Source organism: Rhinichthys klamathensis, unplaced genomic scaffold (genome assembly GCF_029890125.1).
Source record: "Rhinichthys klamathensis goyatoka isolate OS25496 unplaced genomic scaffold, OSU_Roscu_1.1 h1tg000011l_1, whole genome shotgun sequence".
Taxonomy (NCBI): Eukaryota; Metazoa; Chordata; class Actinopteri; order Cypriniformes; family Leuciscidae; genus Rhinichthys; species Rhinichthys klamathensis.
In genome coordinates, this window is record NW_026606564.1 from 18,990,003 (window position 1) to 19,005,720 (window position 15,718).

General features: G+C 40.9%; 1 protein-coding gene across 1 annotated transcript in view; it reads right to left on the reverse strand.

Moving 5' to 3' along the window:
- LOC130096186 (NACHT, LRR and PYD domains-containing protein 12-like) overlaps nucleotides 1–15,486 on the reverse strand; it is a 33,449-nt gene extending 17,963 nt beyond the window's left edge. The window contains exons 1-3 of the mRNA XM_056262870.1: nucleotides 13,601–15,486; nucleotides 11,855–12,025; nucleotides 5,422–5,628 (exon numbers count right to left, since the gene is read on the reverse strand). Of these exons, the coding sequence (XP_056118845.1) occupies nucleotides 5,422–5,628; nucleotides 11,855–12,025; nucleotides 13,601–15,471 (2,249 nt within the window). The 5' untranslated portion in view covers nucleotides 15,472–15,486. The remainder of the gene's footprint in view (nucleotides 1–5,421; nucleotides 5,629–11,854; nucleotides 12,026–13,600) is intronic.
- Nucleotides 15,487–15,718: the final 232 nt, after the last annotated feature.

Sequence of the window (15,718 nt, forward strand, 5' to 3'; positions counted from 1 at the left end):
TGCTTTCGGAGCGTGTGATTGGCTGAATTTGAGGTAGAAGAGTGCTTTTGGAGCGTGTGATTGGCTGAATGTGAGGTAGAAGCGTACTTTCGGAGCGTGTGATTGGCTGAATGTGAGGTAGAAGCGTGCTTTTGGAGCGTGTGATTGGCTGAATGTGAGGTAGAAGCGTGCTTTCGGAGCGTGTGATTGGCTGAATGTGAGGTAGAAGCGTGCTTTCGGAGCGTGTGATTGGCTGAATGTGAGGTAGAAGCGTGCTTTCGGAGCGTGTGATTGGCTGAATGTGAGGTAGAAGTGTGCTTTCGGAGCGTGTGATTGGCTGAATGTGAGGTAGAAGCGTGCTTTCGGAGTGTGTGATTGGCTGAATGTGAGGTAGAAGTGTGCTTTCGGAGCGTGTGATTGGCTGAATTTGAGGTAGAAGCGTGCTTTCGGAGCGTGTGATTGGCTGAATGTGAGGTAGAAGAGTGCTTTCGGAGCGTGTGATTGGCTGAATGTGAGGTAGAAGCGTGCTTTCGGAGCGTGTGATTGGCTGAATGTGAGGTAGAAGCGTGCTTTCAGAGCGTGTGATTGGCTGAATGTGAGGTAGAAGCGTGCTTTCAGAGCGAGTGATTGGCTGAATGAGAGGTAGAAGCGTGCTTTCGGAGCGTGTGATTGGCTGAATGTGAGGTAGAAGCGTGCTTTCGGAGCGTGTGATTGGCTGAATGTGAGGTAGAAGCGTGCTTTCGGAGCGTGTGATTGGCTGAATGTGAGGTAGAAGCGTGCTTTCGGAGTGTGTGATTGGCTGAATGTGAGATAGAAGCGTGCTTTCGGAGCGTGTGATTGGCTGAATGTGAGGTAGAAGCGTGCTTCCGGAGCGTGTGATTGGCTGAATGTGAGGTAGAAGCATGCTTCCGGAGCGTGTGATTGGCTGAATGTGAGGTAGAAGCGTGCTTTTGGAGCGTGTGATTGGCTGAATGTGAGGTAGAAGCGTGCTTTCGGAGCGTGTGATTGGCTGAATGTGAGGTAGAAGCGTGCTTTCGGAGCGTGTGATTGGCTGAATGTGAGGTAGAAGCGTGCTTTTGGAGCGTGTGATTGGCTGAATGTGAGGTAGAAGCGTGCTTTCGGAGCGTGTGATTGGCTGAATGTGAGGTAGAAGCGTGCTTTTGGAGCGTGTGATTGGCTGAATGTGAGGTAGAAGCGTGCTTTCGGAGCGTGTGATTGGCTGAATGTGAGGTAGAAGCGTGCTTTTGGAGCGTGTGATTGGCTGAATGTGAGGTAGAAGCGTGCTTTCGGAGCGTGTGATTGGCTGAATGTGAGGTAGAAGCGTGCTTTCGGAGCGTGTGATTGGCTGAATGTGAGGTAGAAGCGTGCTTTCGGAGCGTGTGATTGGCTGAATGTGAGGTAGAAGCGTACTTTCGGAGTGTGTGATTGGCTGAATGTGAGATAGAAGTGTGCTTTCGGAGCGTGTGATTGGCTGAATTTGAGGTAGAAGAGTGCTTTTGGAGCGTGTGATTGGCTGAATGTGAGGTAGAAGCGTACTTTCGGAGCGTGTGATTGGCTGAATGTGAGGTAGAAGCGTGCTTTTGGAGCGTGTGATTGGCTGAATGTGAGGTAGAAGCGTGCTTTCGGAGCGTGTGATTGGCTGAATGTGAGGTAGAAGCGTGCTTTCGGAGTGTGTGATTGGCTGAATGTGAGGTAGAAGAGTGCTTTTGGAGCGTGTGATTGGCTGAATTTGAGGTAGAAGAGTGCTTTCGGAGCGTGTGATTGGCTGAATGTGAGGTAGAAGCGTGCTTTCGGAGCGTGTGATTGGCTGAATGTGAGATAGAAGCGTGCTTTCGGAGCCTGTGATTGGCTGAATATGAGGTAGAAGCGTGCTTTGGAGCGTGTGATTGGCTGAATGTGAGGTAGAAGCGTGCTTTGGAGTGTGTGATTGGCTGATGTGAGGTAGAAGGATCCATCCATATGTCTGCTCTTCTCTTTCTCCCAGACGTTTACATTTTTTAACGTTTTATGAGACATCAAGCGCATGCCAACTCGTATCCCGCTGGGTAGATCAGCACGTTACAACTCAAACTGTGCGCATCTACACAAACGCCAGTCAGTTCTGACTAGGGATTGGAATTGATAAGATTTTATCAATATCAATGCCACTAACGATTCTGCTTATCGATCCGATTCTTTAACGATTCTCTTATCGATTCCTGATAGCACTGTGTGGGAAAAAGTAGTCTTTTTCGGGGGAAAAAACAAGTGGTTTTATTTGTTTTAAAGCTTCCACTTGACTAAACAAACTGTACTTTTTATGTAATTTATGTAATAAATGGAACCTTATTGTACAGTGTTACCGATTAGTTATACACCGATTAAACGTCCCGTGAGTTCAGTGTTGGAAAGATCAGTTGTTTTACCATTCACTAAAACGAATCGGTTCAAATGAGTCATTAGTTCGCGAATTGGACGTGTCATTATCGGACGTGTGCCGGCGGTTGGGACATCCCACAAGATGTGTGTCATCTCATCACAGAAAACATTTCATCACTGGATCGTTTTTGTTTGTTTATTTGAAGTGTGATTATGTCAGCTGAATGTGCGGAACACTTTTCAGAGAAGATAAGGCAACGTATTTTAGCACAATTCACACCCAGCGGCAATTCAGGAAAAACAAATCTCCGAATGCTCCACATGAAACTTTAGTCTCCCGACCTTACCATCGTGTCGTTTATTTTGATTAATATGTGCGAGGGAGAGAGAGGAAGACAGCGCTTAGTTTTGAGACGGTGAAGCCTACTTTCGCCTTGCTCCGAAGAGAGAGAGTGCGCGTGCGCGCGCTCGACCGGCACTCTCTCTCTCTCTCTACTCGTTCAATTTAACATGCGCCCTGTCACAAGCGCAGCGGTTCATCTACATTACCAGAGAGAGACAATTTTATTTACCGATCAAATAAGCAGAGGTGGGAGTAAGTCACACATGTGCAAGTCACAAGCAAGTCTCAAGTCTTAACCTTCGAGTCTCAAGCAAGTCCAAGTCAATTTTTTATAAAAGCAAGCAAGTCAAGTCAAGTCACTGCCTTATGTCAAGCAAGTCAAGTCAAGTCATAGCTTGGGTCACAAGTCACTGGCAAGTCATATAAACGTTTGATGATTTCACTGAATTTATATATTAAAATAAGTTAAAACTACATAAGTTGTGGACTATGGTTTTATTTGCAACATATTTTTTTTTAAATATGCATTTCCACATACAGCTGAGTGGTTACTACAATACAAATCTAAAAAATAAAAAATAAATACAATTTCAAACTACATAGCCTAAAATGTAAATGTAACTGAAATTAGGCCAACATTAAAGCATGAAAAAATAAATATGCCTCAAACATTGCAGAAGACCATTAAAAGGTATTAAACAATTCACAATTCAAGTATAATGGTTCCTATGCCACCAAATGGCATTCTTCAAACTGGCATCCCCTTTATATAAGTTATATAACAGCCGTTGGCATTTAGCCTATTATGAAGTTAAAACCGCCAATAGGTGGCGCCAAATCACCGTCTTAATGTACGAGTCATAGAAGCATTCAGTCAACTGATTTGTTCAAAATGACAGATTCGTTCTGGAACTAAGCAACTAGGTCACTGAATCACAAATACGCATAACTCTTTCTGTGGCTTGTTTGGAACTATTGTCATTGGAGAAATAGAGCAAAAACAGAGAATATTTGGAATATTATGTCTAAAATGTCACATCACAATATTCACTCTTTGTTTACTGAACTGTTTTATAAAATCATCACATTTGCAATCGCGCCAATAATCTGGAAATATTTTTTTATATATGTTATAATTATGAAAATAACTCATACTAGGGCCATTTTTTCCACCACATTTTGAATTTTGGGTGCATATTAATTCTGCTGGCATTTTTTGCCACCAACCCCCTGATAACATTAAGAGAAACATAAACGACAAAACTAACAGTTTTCTATATTGTTTTTCGTCATTGGAAAAAACAACATTTTTGGCTTTAAAGCATGATTTAAAAAGAAATGTGGCAAATGTTATACAAAACATATACCATCACTAATTATCATTTGAATATTGACAACATTAAGCTACATTTGAAAACATAATTGTGTATAAAGAGGCATGCTGTTTTGACCAATATTATTCTCTCTAGATTTAAAGATAGTCAAATTAACTATAACAAACAGCTTAAACAAGCCATAGCTTACTTTTAGACGTGGTGAATGAAGTTCGACTGTTCGAGGTTGTGATGGTCGTCCGATGCGATATCCCTTGCCAGTTATTATGCGTACAACAAATCTTCTTGCATGAATATGGTCATTTTCTAGTGTTTATATCCAAAAAGAAACGATGCAGGGAGATGTTTTTGTATTTAGCGCGCTTACCGCGATGTAGGCTATTTCTGGGCTTGTGCAGCGTCACGCAATCGCGCAGAATCTGATGACTGACGTCAATGGTTCCGTTGCTTTCATTTTGTTTATCAATGGATGTTGCGATGATTTATATAAAAATGTATATCAAGTCATTCTCGAGTCATACAGTTCAAGTCAAGTCAAGTCTCAAGTCATTGGATCTCAAGTCAAAGTCAAGTCGAGTCATTTTCTTAATTTAGTCAAGCAAGTCTCAAGTCCTTAAATTTGCGACTCGAGTCTGACTCGAGTCAAGTCATGTGACTCGAGTCCCCCATCTCTGCAAATAAGACTTTGGCAGTACAAAAATTCGCTTTGGACGCCGTGCTATATGGTGCTTGATAAAGGACAAAAGGGACAGTTGTGAGTTCACGGTCTGTATACATACTATGGTTGACTCAGAGCAGGAGCATCGATAAGAGGACTCGTTAACGTCGAGGGCATACAATATCGATGGATCGTAAAATTTAGAACCGGTTCTCGAGTGGAACCGGTTTTCCATTCCCATCCCTAGTTCTGACTGGACATAGTTTTTGTCATTCAAAACTGTTTTTAGTTAGATATTGTCTCGGTTTCGTCTGTGAAAATATTTGTTAACAAAATTATTCGTCAATGAATTTAACACTGGTCTCAACAAATGTCAGTAGAGCGGGAAGATTTTAAAACGAGCCGTTCATTCATAAATACGCAAGATCACTGTGAAAATGCAGACCGGAAGTCAAAAGACAACGAGCGCAGCTGAAAAGGGGCTGTACTGTATATGGTCTATATAATGAAGGTTGTGAAATAATTGCCTAATATTAACTCTACTTTGGTGCTGTAATGATATTGCACATCACACGATAAACGACCTCATCTGAGCTGCTTCAGCGGACTAACAGCACTCGTCAATGTCAACAATAAAACATAAATAACAAAAACATAATAAAACACATAAAAATGTGAGCAAGAAAGTGCACCGCTATAAACAATGAAACATAAGCCCTGCTGTCTTCAAATAAATAAACTTCAGTCACACTGTAATTGCTGTACAGTATAATGACACTAACTGTAGTTTCTCCAGCTTGAATTGTGGGTTCATCAGTAGATCACTGAGGTTTTTCACTCCAGAGTCTCCTAGTTTATTCCTGCTCAGGTCCAGCTCTCTCAGGTGTGACGGGTTTGATTTCAGAGCTGAAGTCACATCAGAACAACCTTCATCTGTCATATCACAGCAGCTTAACCTACATTAGCAGAGAGAGAGAGAGAGAGAGAGAGAGAGAGAGAATGAAGAAAATAAGAGACTCTTTATTCTGTAAAGTCACATAACCTTCGTAAGCATTATTTGACCACATCACAAAATACTACGGTGAAAATGTTTGCAGAAATATAATGTGTATTTAGACTCATTGTGAGATATTGAGTATAAAGTGTTTTAGTTTAAACTTTTGATTCTTATATGTATGTATATATGGTATCTGAGGTAGAAGCGTGCTTTCAGAGCGTGTGATTGGCTGAATGTGAGATAAAAGTGTGCTTCCAGAGCGTGTGATTGGCTGAATGTGAGGTAGAAGCGTGCTTTCAGAGCGTGTGATTGGCTGAATGTGAGGTAGAAGAGTGCTTTCGGAGCGTTTGATTGGGTGAATGTGAGGTAGAAGCGTGCTTTCAGAGCGTGTGATTGGCTGAATGTGAGGTAGAAGTGTGCTTTCAGAGCGTGTGATTGGCTGAATGTGAGGTAGAAGAGTGCTTTCGGAGCGTGTGATTGGGTGAATGTGAGGTAGAAGCGTGCTTTCAGAGCGTGTGATTGGCTGAATGTGAGGTAGAAGTGTGCTTTCAGAGCGAGTGATTGGCTGAATGTGAGGTAGAAGAGTGCTTTCGGAGCCTGTGATTGGCTGAATGTGAGGTAGAAGAGTGCTTTCGGAGCGTGTGATTGGCTGAATGTGAGGTAGAAGCGTGCTTTCGGAGCGTGTGATTGGCTGAATGTGAGGTAGAAGCGTGCTTTCAGAGCGTGTGATTGGCTGAATGTGAGGTAGAAGCGTGCTTTCAGAGCGTGTGATTGGCTGAATGTGAGATAAAAATGTGCTTCCAGAGCGTGTGATTGGCTGAATGTGAGGTAGAAGCGTGCTTTCGGAGCGTGTGATTGGCTGAATGTGAGGTAGAAGCGTGCTTTCAGAGCGTGTGATTGGCTGAATGTGAGGTAGAAGCGTGCTTTCAGAGCGTGTGATTGGCTGAATGTGAGGTTGAAGTGCGCTTTCGGAGCGTGTGATTGGCTGAATATGAGATAAAAGTGTGCTTTCGGAGCGTGTGATTGGCTGAATGTGAGGTAGAAGCGTGCTTTCGGAGCGTGTGATTGGCTGAATGTGAGGTTGAAGCTTGCTTTCGGAGCGTGTGATTGGCTGAATGTGAGGTAGAAGTGCGCTTTCGGAGCGTGTGATTGGCTGAATGTGAGGTAGAAGCGTGCTTTCGGATCGTGTGATTGGCTGAATGTGAGGTAGAAGTGCGCTTTCGGAGCGTGTGATTGGCTGAATATGAGATAAAAGTGTGCTTTCGGAGCGTGTGATTGGCTGAATGTGAGGTAGAAGCGTGCTTTCGGAGCGTGTGATTGGCTGAATGTGAGGTAGAAGTGTGCTTTCAGAGCGTGTGATTGGCTGAATGTGAGGTTGAAGCTTGCTTTCGGAGCGTGTGATTGGCTGAATGTGAGGTAGAAGTGCGCTTTCGGAGCGTGTGATTGGCTGAATATGAGATAAAAGTGTGCTTTCGGAGCGTGTGATTGGCTGAATGTGAGGTAGAAGCGTGCTTTCGGAGCGTGTGATTGGCTGAATGTGAGGTAGAAGAGTGCTTTCGGAGCCTGTGATTGGCTGAATGTGAGGTAGAAGAGTGCTTTCGGAGCGTGTGATTGGCTGAATGTGAGGTAGAAGCGTGCTTTCGGAGCGTGTGATTGGCTGAATGTGAGGTAGAAGCGTGCTTTCAGAGCGTGTGATTGGCTGAATGTGAGGTAGAAGCGTGCTTTCAGAGCGTGTGATTGGCTGAATGTGAGATAAAAATGTGCTTCCAGAGCGTGTGATTGGCTGAATGTGAGGTAGAAGCGTGCTTTCGGAGCGTGTGATTGGCTGAATGTGAGGTAGAAGCGTGCTTTCAGAGCGTGTGATTGGCTGAATGTGAGGTAGAAGCGTGCTTTCAGAGCGTGTGATTGGCTGAATGTGAGGTTGAAGTGCGCTTTCGGAGCGTGTGATTGGCTGAATATGAGATAAAAGTGTGCTTTCGGAGCGTGTGATTGGCTGAATGTGAGGTAGAAGCGTGCTTTCGGAGCGTGTGATTGGCTGAATGTGAGGTTGAAGCTTGCTTTCGGAGCGTGTGATTGGCTGAATGTGAGGTAGAAGTGCGCTTTCGGAGCGTGTGATTGGCTGAATGTGAGGTAGAAGCGTGCTTTCGGATCGTGTGATTGGCTGAATGTGAGGTAGAAGTGCGCTTTCGGAGCGTGTGATTGGCTGAATATGAGATAAAAGTGTGCTTTCGGAGCGTGTGATTGGCTGAATGTGAGGTAGAAGCGTGCTTTCGGAGCGTGTGATTGGCTGAATGTGAGGTAGAAGTGTGCTTTCAGAGCGTGTGATTGGCTGAATGTGAGGTTGAAGCTTGCTTTCGGAGCGTGTGATTGGCTGAATGTGAGGTAGAAGTGCGCTTTCGGAGCGTGTGATTGGCTGAATATGAGATAAAAGTGTGCTTTCGGAGCGTGTGATTGGCTGAATGTGAGGTAGAAGCGTGCTTTCGGAGCGTGTGATTGGCTGAATGTGAGGTAGAAGTGTGCTTTCGGAGCGTGTGATTGGCTGAATATGAGATAAAAGTGTGCTTTCGGAGCGAGAGCGAGAGAGAGAGAGAGAGAGAGAGAGAGAGAGAGAGAGAGAGAGAGAGAGAGAGAGAGAGAGAGAGAGAGAGAGAGAGAATGAAGAAAATAAGAGACTCTTTATTCTGTAAAGTCACATCATCTTCATAAGCAAATAAAACAGACAGAGGAAGAGAGATCTTCATCTTTATTTATGTTTTACGATAGAAGTTTTAGGCTCGATCACACCAAACGCGTATTTCAGGTTTGAAAACGCGAGGTGCAAACCAGAACTAGTTCACACAGAACAGCAGTGCGCTGCGTTTTTTATGTTGCTAGGCAACCACCGAAACAGCTGTCCTGTCAGTCAAGTCAACGTCAAATCAGTTAACCAGCGCCCCTATTTTTGAGAATTTTCTGAAAACGACATACCCAAATACAAATGTCTGTAGATCTTAAACCATATGGTCCACATTCATAACTCTGATATTTATTTAAACTAGAAATTTCGCCGAGTTACAGATCATCTTCTGTCGCGTTTCAGAATGAACTTCACATTGAGAGAGATGGCAGAACGCGCATCATGTTAATTTTTTTGTTTATTTTACGAAAAACACAACATTTTGTTTTTATTATGAGTGTACACAAATAAAAGACATTTAACAGTTTTGAATGATGTACTTGAAACTTGAAAGTTTCAAGCATCACTTGAAACTGTGTTACCCAAGAGTCATAATAACTCAAAGTAGCATATGAACAGAGTAAATCAAGGTAAAATTTACATGAAAGTGACTCACGATTTCTTTGAATGAACTTCATTTAAGGAAAAATTGATCAGACTTTTATGTTAAAGGCCTGAAAACACCATAAAGATAAAACTGAATGTCTGACCATGTTTTGATCCAAATTTGAAGATGATACTCCCAAAAATGTAGTTTCTGTAAGCTTTTATTCAAGAAAAGTCTAGGCGTCCTTTCCAAAAGGCCATTTGGAGACTCCACCTGGTAACCAAATGCCATAAGGAGTAAACACTACATACTACATGTATATCAATTCAGAACTGTTCTGCCCATAAAACCACACAAGAAAAAACGATTTCAGCACAACATTTTAACTTTAACAAAAAATACTTTATTTTGAATAATTCTAATAGCAAAAAAAGTGAAACCAAAATACTCACATTACAAAAATGATTGTTTTACAACTAATTGATAAATTATATAAAAATAATAAAATAACATTTGTAATTGCAACAGTGGTTTTTACTCAAATAAATTACAATAAACTGATCAATTATAATGAATATACAATTACTAAAAAAAAGCAATTACAGTATTTACAGTCTAGGAAGACATGTGGATCAAGGCAGTCACTACCAAGGTTTGTTCTCTAACCAACTGGAAACCAAAGCCACTGAAAGACAGGAAAGATAAAGTGTGTAAGCAGAACAAATAAAATTGCAACACTGTGTATGCATGTGCGAGTACATCTCCTCATCTGCCGAATCGACGCTCGACACCGTGCACTGATGCATCTCTCAGCGTCTTTCTGCTGCTCTTCATCGCTGCTCCTCATCACCTCCTCCAAAACACTCTCAACACCACACAAACTCTTCTTTAGTCGACGATCCATGATGTAGATGATCAAATATGACGTTGGAGAAAATCCGTGCGTTGAAACATGCTCCGTGTTGCAAAGGAATGACGAATCTGTGCGCGCTGTGCGTAAAATGACGAAAGCGCACGAGGGCACGCACTTGTGTTTGACAAATCTGCTTACGTAATCTAAGCAAACTGTCAATCACTCTAATCGTGTTTTGGTTGGTTAACCCTCTGGGGTCGGCGGTCGCGATACCAGCTCGCTTTTTTTCTTATCAGTGCAAAATAGACTCAAAATACTCTGTTGATTTTGATCTTACATATAAGTGTTATACATCATTCAAAACTGTTAAATGTCTTTTATTTGTGTACACTCATAATAAAAACAAAATGTTGTGTTTTTCGTAAAATAAAGAAAATTAACATGATGCGCATTCTGCCGTCTCTCTCAATGTGAAGTTCTTTCTGAAACGCGACAGAAGATGATCTGTAACTCAACGAATGTTTGTCACACAGACTTGAATCGTATGTCTTTACAACGCTTGGAGTCTCTATTTTTAAATGATGTAAATTATATAAAAAACAAATATTCTATGTTTAAGTTATCCATATGAAAGCAGCGACATGTACAGTTTTTCAAACGCGTCCTAATTAACTCTAATGTGACCACACCCACGCGAGCCTCACTGAGCCACGCCTCAGTCTTTCTTAATTGGGGACACTTAATATACATATAAAAAATACATGATGCCGAGTGCCTGCATACACTTTGCATCATGGGCTAATTTGAGTTACAAATCGCCACAAGCCTTCTTCAGCATCTCCCTGAATACTCAGACCAAGGCAGAAACCTCTTTTCAAATGTAAACATGAGTTCACAGTGGGAATTTGCATTAATCACCGTCCCAGACTTACTGGGGACAGACGTTGATTTACATGGGGGCACACACACAGCAGTTAACAAGATATCTCTAAACTCTCCACACCTTATTACCTTTTTGGTTTACTTCTGTGGGAATGAGACCTTTGTACCATTTGAGACATTTCAAATGATACCAAACATGTACAGTATTTTTCCATCAAAGTGCATCCATCCATGATAAAAGTGCTGCACACGGCTCTGGGGGGGTAATAAAAGCCTTCTGAAGTGAAGCGATGTGTTCGTGTAAGAAAAATATCCTTATTTAAAGGTGGGGTATGTGATTTACAAAACGGCCGGCAGATTTTGAAAATACACAACTCAAAAGGTCCTACCTTCTTTCCTCCAACGCTGGCCCTGACTCCACCCATTCGAAGAACATGGACGCGCAATCATGCATCTGCAAAACTCAGATGCGCGAGATTGCACTTACTCTCTCTCTCTCTGTACCGGGGCGACTGGCATGTGACTGGGTGACGAGCTTTGAGTATGCGGACGAAGGGGACACGCGCGAGGGGGATGGGGGAGGGGGGTATGGGACAACCGTTTGATTGACGCACTTACTGTCCAATGATTCTAGGTGGTCTTGGAAATGATTGGCTGGAGTTTTTCGAGTCCTGCCCGTTCCACAGATGATTAAATTGCTTAATTTTCATTTCAGTGCTTCTAACTCAGTGGCTGTAAGTGGGTTAGGAATAGGATGTCAAGTGATTTTGAAAAAATGGTCAAAAAAGAAAATCACATTCCCCACCTTTAAAATTTTCTCGACTAAAATAACTAGCTTCCGGCCTTTATTAAACCCCCAGAGCCATGTGGAGCACTTATTTTACAAGAAAAGATATTTGCCAATGACCCTCAGGATCTGTAGCTCTTATTCTGATATGTAAAGTTAGATCTTTCCTTTTCTTGGAACAAAATGAATGCTTAATGTCACTTCAATATTTCTAGATGAAAAAACACAACAACAATAAAATAGCACAATGACAGGATTGATATGGTATACCCACGTTGTAACAAATAAATAAAAGATCTTTGAATTTTTCACAAAAGTTCTCTGGCGCTTTTGCCTCCGGCATCGTCCTGTCAGTCATCACACCTCACTCTAGTCATGTGACTCCTGTGTCTCAACTTACCTCAGTATCTCCAATTTACACTTTATATTCTTCAGTCCAGTGCAGATCAGCTTCACTCCTGAATCCTGCAGATTATTATTGTTCATGTTCAGCTCTTTCAGATTGGTATCGGATCCAAGAACTGCAGCCAGATCTGAACAGCTTTTGTCTGTTAAGTTACAATCATTTAACCTACAATAAAGTCACAACACAGAATTAGATGGAACACATACAATACATTTTCTATATACAAATATTAAATACATTTTCCATTTATTTTTTACATAAACATCATATACAGCAAAGAGGCTGAGTTAAACTAACATTTATCTTCAAAAGGTACTATTTACTGTGCATTAGTGTTTGTTATTCAGTGACAAATTTCCTAGATAAAATGAAGCATGTTTGAAAAAATATTTGTGTAAAGCTTTAATAGCTATATGATTTTTTTTCTATTTATGTCACCTGATGGAGTTAAGGTTATTGCCACTGTTTCCTCTGTCTTGCTTAATTGGGGGACACTTAATATTCAACAATATTATTGACTTGACTGCACCGACACCATTATATGAGACAGTTCACACTTTATGGCAAGTTAAAGGCCTTTCACTATAATACTAAAACTGCCTCCATTCACATGTACTTGTCTTTTTGACATAACATATTTAATGATTGAAATAAAGCTACGATTACTTAAACCTAAGAACCTAAGAAATTGTATTTGTTTTTAATATTTCAAGATTAAGGTCAACCGATGGCTGATGCCAATATATTGAGAGCAGGGTGGCCAATGGGTGATATATCATTAATTTAAAGATAGTAAAGAAGCATCCATGACAATTGCTGAAATTAAATTTATAGTTATTTTACTTAATTACTAAATTAGAAAAAATATATTTTTAAAAAAAGATATGAAAAAAAGATATTTTGAATGATAAAAAAATGTAAAAAAAAATTGTAGAAAAACCATCTGATGTGTACATTAAATATGATACAACAGGCTTTTGATAAATGTTTATTTGTAAATCTCTCGATCTACATATTGCATTACATTATAATTACATTAAACTACAGAATTACTCATATAAATAAGCATTTTAAATATCTAATTACTGGGAGAAACAGAGGGACAACTAATATATGACGTGGTAATATATATGTACTTTATTTAAGTAGCCTGTTTTATAAAAATCTCAATGTTTTATACTATAACCTTTCAGAATTTCATCTTACTTGTTGGCAATTTTAATAACATCTGTATCAAATTACATTTTTCCCCCCCAGTTTGGGTATATTAATAAAATATATCCTTTCTTTCTTCCTAAAGTATGAGTATGTGATAATATATATATATATATATATATATATATATATATATATATATATATATTATCACATACTCATTCCTATATATATTCATATTCATATTCATTCACATTCATATATATATATATAAATCATAGTCATATAAGTCATACAAGTCTGGTGTATCATATGATACAAACCAATCATGCAAACATTTTTACTTGGTATTTTATATTTTGTCTTAAGTTGTGATAAACTGTCTACACACACACACACACACACACACACACACACACACACACACACACACACACACACACACACACACACACACACACACACACACAAAAGGCTTTACAGGTATAGCTTCATGTTTATGATGGGGAATCACTATAGAGTAATGTAGATAAATGCATTTTTCAGATGAGAGCTAAACATGACAAAATATATTAAAAGACTTACAGGGCTGTTTTGGAGGTTTTGATGACTGCCGATAATCTAATGAGACACTCGTCTGATTTCTTGAATTTCTGAAGCTCAAACTCCTCCAGCTCTTCCTCTGATGTCAACAACACAAAGGCTAAAGCAGACCACTGGGCAGGTGAAAGGTCACCAGATGAGAGACTTCCTTTGCTAAGGTGGATCTGAATCTCGTTCACCAGAGTTTGGTCGTTCAGTTCATTCAGACAGTAGAACAGATTGATGGATCTCTCTGCAGGAAGATTATCTTCTAGTTTCTGCTTGATGTACTGAACTATCTCCTTGTTGCTCTGGTCAGTGCCGTCTCGCTGTGTCAACAGACCTCGTAAGAGTCGTCGATTGGACTGGAGTGACAGACCGAGGAGGAAGCGAAGGAAAAGGTCCAGGTGTCCATTGTCACTCTCCAGCGCCTTGTCCACTGCAGTCTTGAGAAAATCAATCATGGTTTCATTTCTGTTTTCCTGTTCTGTAGACTCATGATCAAACACACTTGTCTTGTTGATGTCTAGAAACAGATGTGCATAAAGGGCTGCAATAAACTCTTGAATGCTCAAGTGAACAAAGCAGTACATGGTACCAAGAACGATCCCTGTTTCCTCCTTAAAGATCTGGGTACACATGCCGGAGTACACTGATGCCTTATAGACGTCAAGACCACAGGCTTCCAGGTCTGTGTCATAGAAGATCAGGTTGTTTCTTTCCAGCTGATGAAATGCCAGTTTCCCCAGTGAAAGGATGGCGTCTTTATCCCAGGAAACATCTGGTGTGTATTCTCCATCATATTTCCGGCGGCTCTGCTGGATCTGAAAGCGGAGAAAGTGTGTGTACATTTGTGTCAGAGTCTTGGGAGTGTCTTCAGTGTTTGATTCCTGCAGTGTTTTAGAGATCTCATCAGCCTGAGTGTTTTTCACATCATTATTTCTCTTCTCCTCCAGAATGTTCTGGAGAACAGTGGCTGAAATCCAGCAGAAGACTGGGATGTGGCACATGATAAAGAGACTCTTTGATTGTTTAACATGATCTATGATTGTGTTGGCTTGAATATCATCCTTGAATCTTTTTTTGAAGTACTCTTGCTTTTGTGCGTCGCTGAATCCTCGTATCTCTGTCAGCCGGTCGATACAGTCAGGAGGAATCTTACTGGCAGCTGCTGGTCTGCTGGTGATCCAGACGAGAGCAGAAGGAAGCAGATTTCCCTTCATGAGGTTCGTTAGGAGAACATCCAGAGAGGCTGGTGACGATACATCACGCCACGTCTCATTACAATAAAACTTCAGGGGAAGGCGACATTCGTCCAGTCCATCAAGGATGAACAGCACTTTGAACTGATTCCTTCTTGTAAGGTTCAGTCCTTTTGTCTCTGGGAAAAACTGAGTTATAAGGTCCATCAAACTTAGTTTTTCTTTCTCCTTTAAGTTCATCTCTCTGAATGGAAGAGGAAATATGAAGCTGATATCTTGATTTTCTTTTCCTTCAGCCCAGTCCAGAACAAACTTTTGCACAGAGACTGATTTCCCGATGCCAGCGACTCCTTTTGTCAGTACAGTTCGGATCTCCTCGTCTTGTTCAGGCGCTTCAAACAAATGTGTGCATTCAACCTGTATCTCTTGTGCTTCATGACGTCTGGAAGCAACTTCAATCTGTCTCACCTCATGTTCAGTATTGACCTGTTCACTGCCACCCTGAGTGATGTAGAGATCTGTGTAGATGTTATTCAGGAGTGTGGAGTCACCTTGCTTCGCTATTCCTTCAAACACACATTGATACTTCTTCTTTAGGCCACATTTCAGCTGATGAATGAGGAACAGCTCATCTAAACACAGGAACAGAAAATAGATAGTTTTAGTCTTCATTTTCTCTCCTACATTTATAAGAGACAATCAGACAGATGATCACGAGTCTCTTGCCTTCTAGAGCATCAGCAGCTTCATCTTGCTTCATCTCTCTCAGGTAATGTAGTGTGAGATCAAGAGCTGCTGATTTGATACTGGATCTGTTCTCATTAAAGTCCTTCACAAAGTGTTGTGTGTTCTCATGTTGTAATATTTTCTTTAACTTCTCCAGTTCATTCTTCAGAAATGTGATTATTTTGCTCTCAAG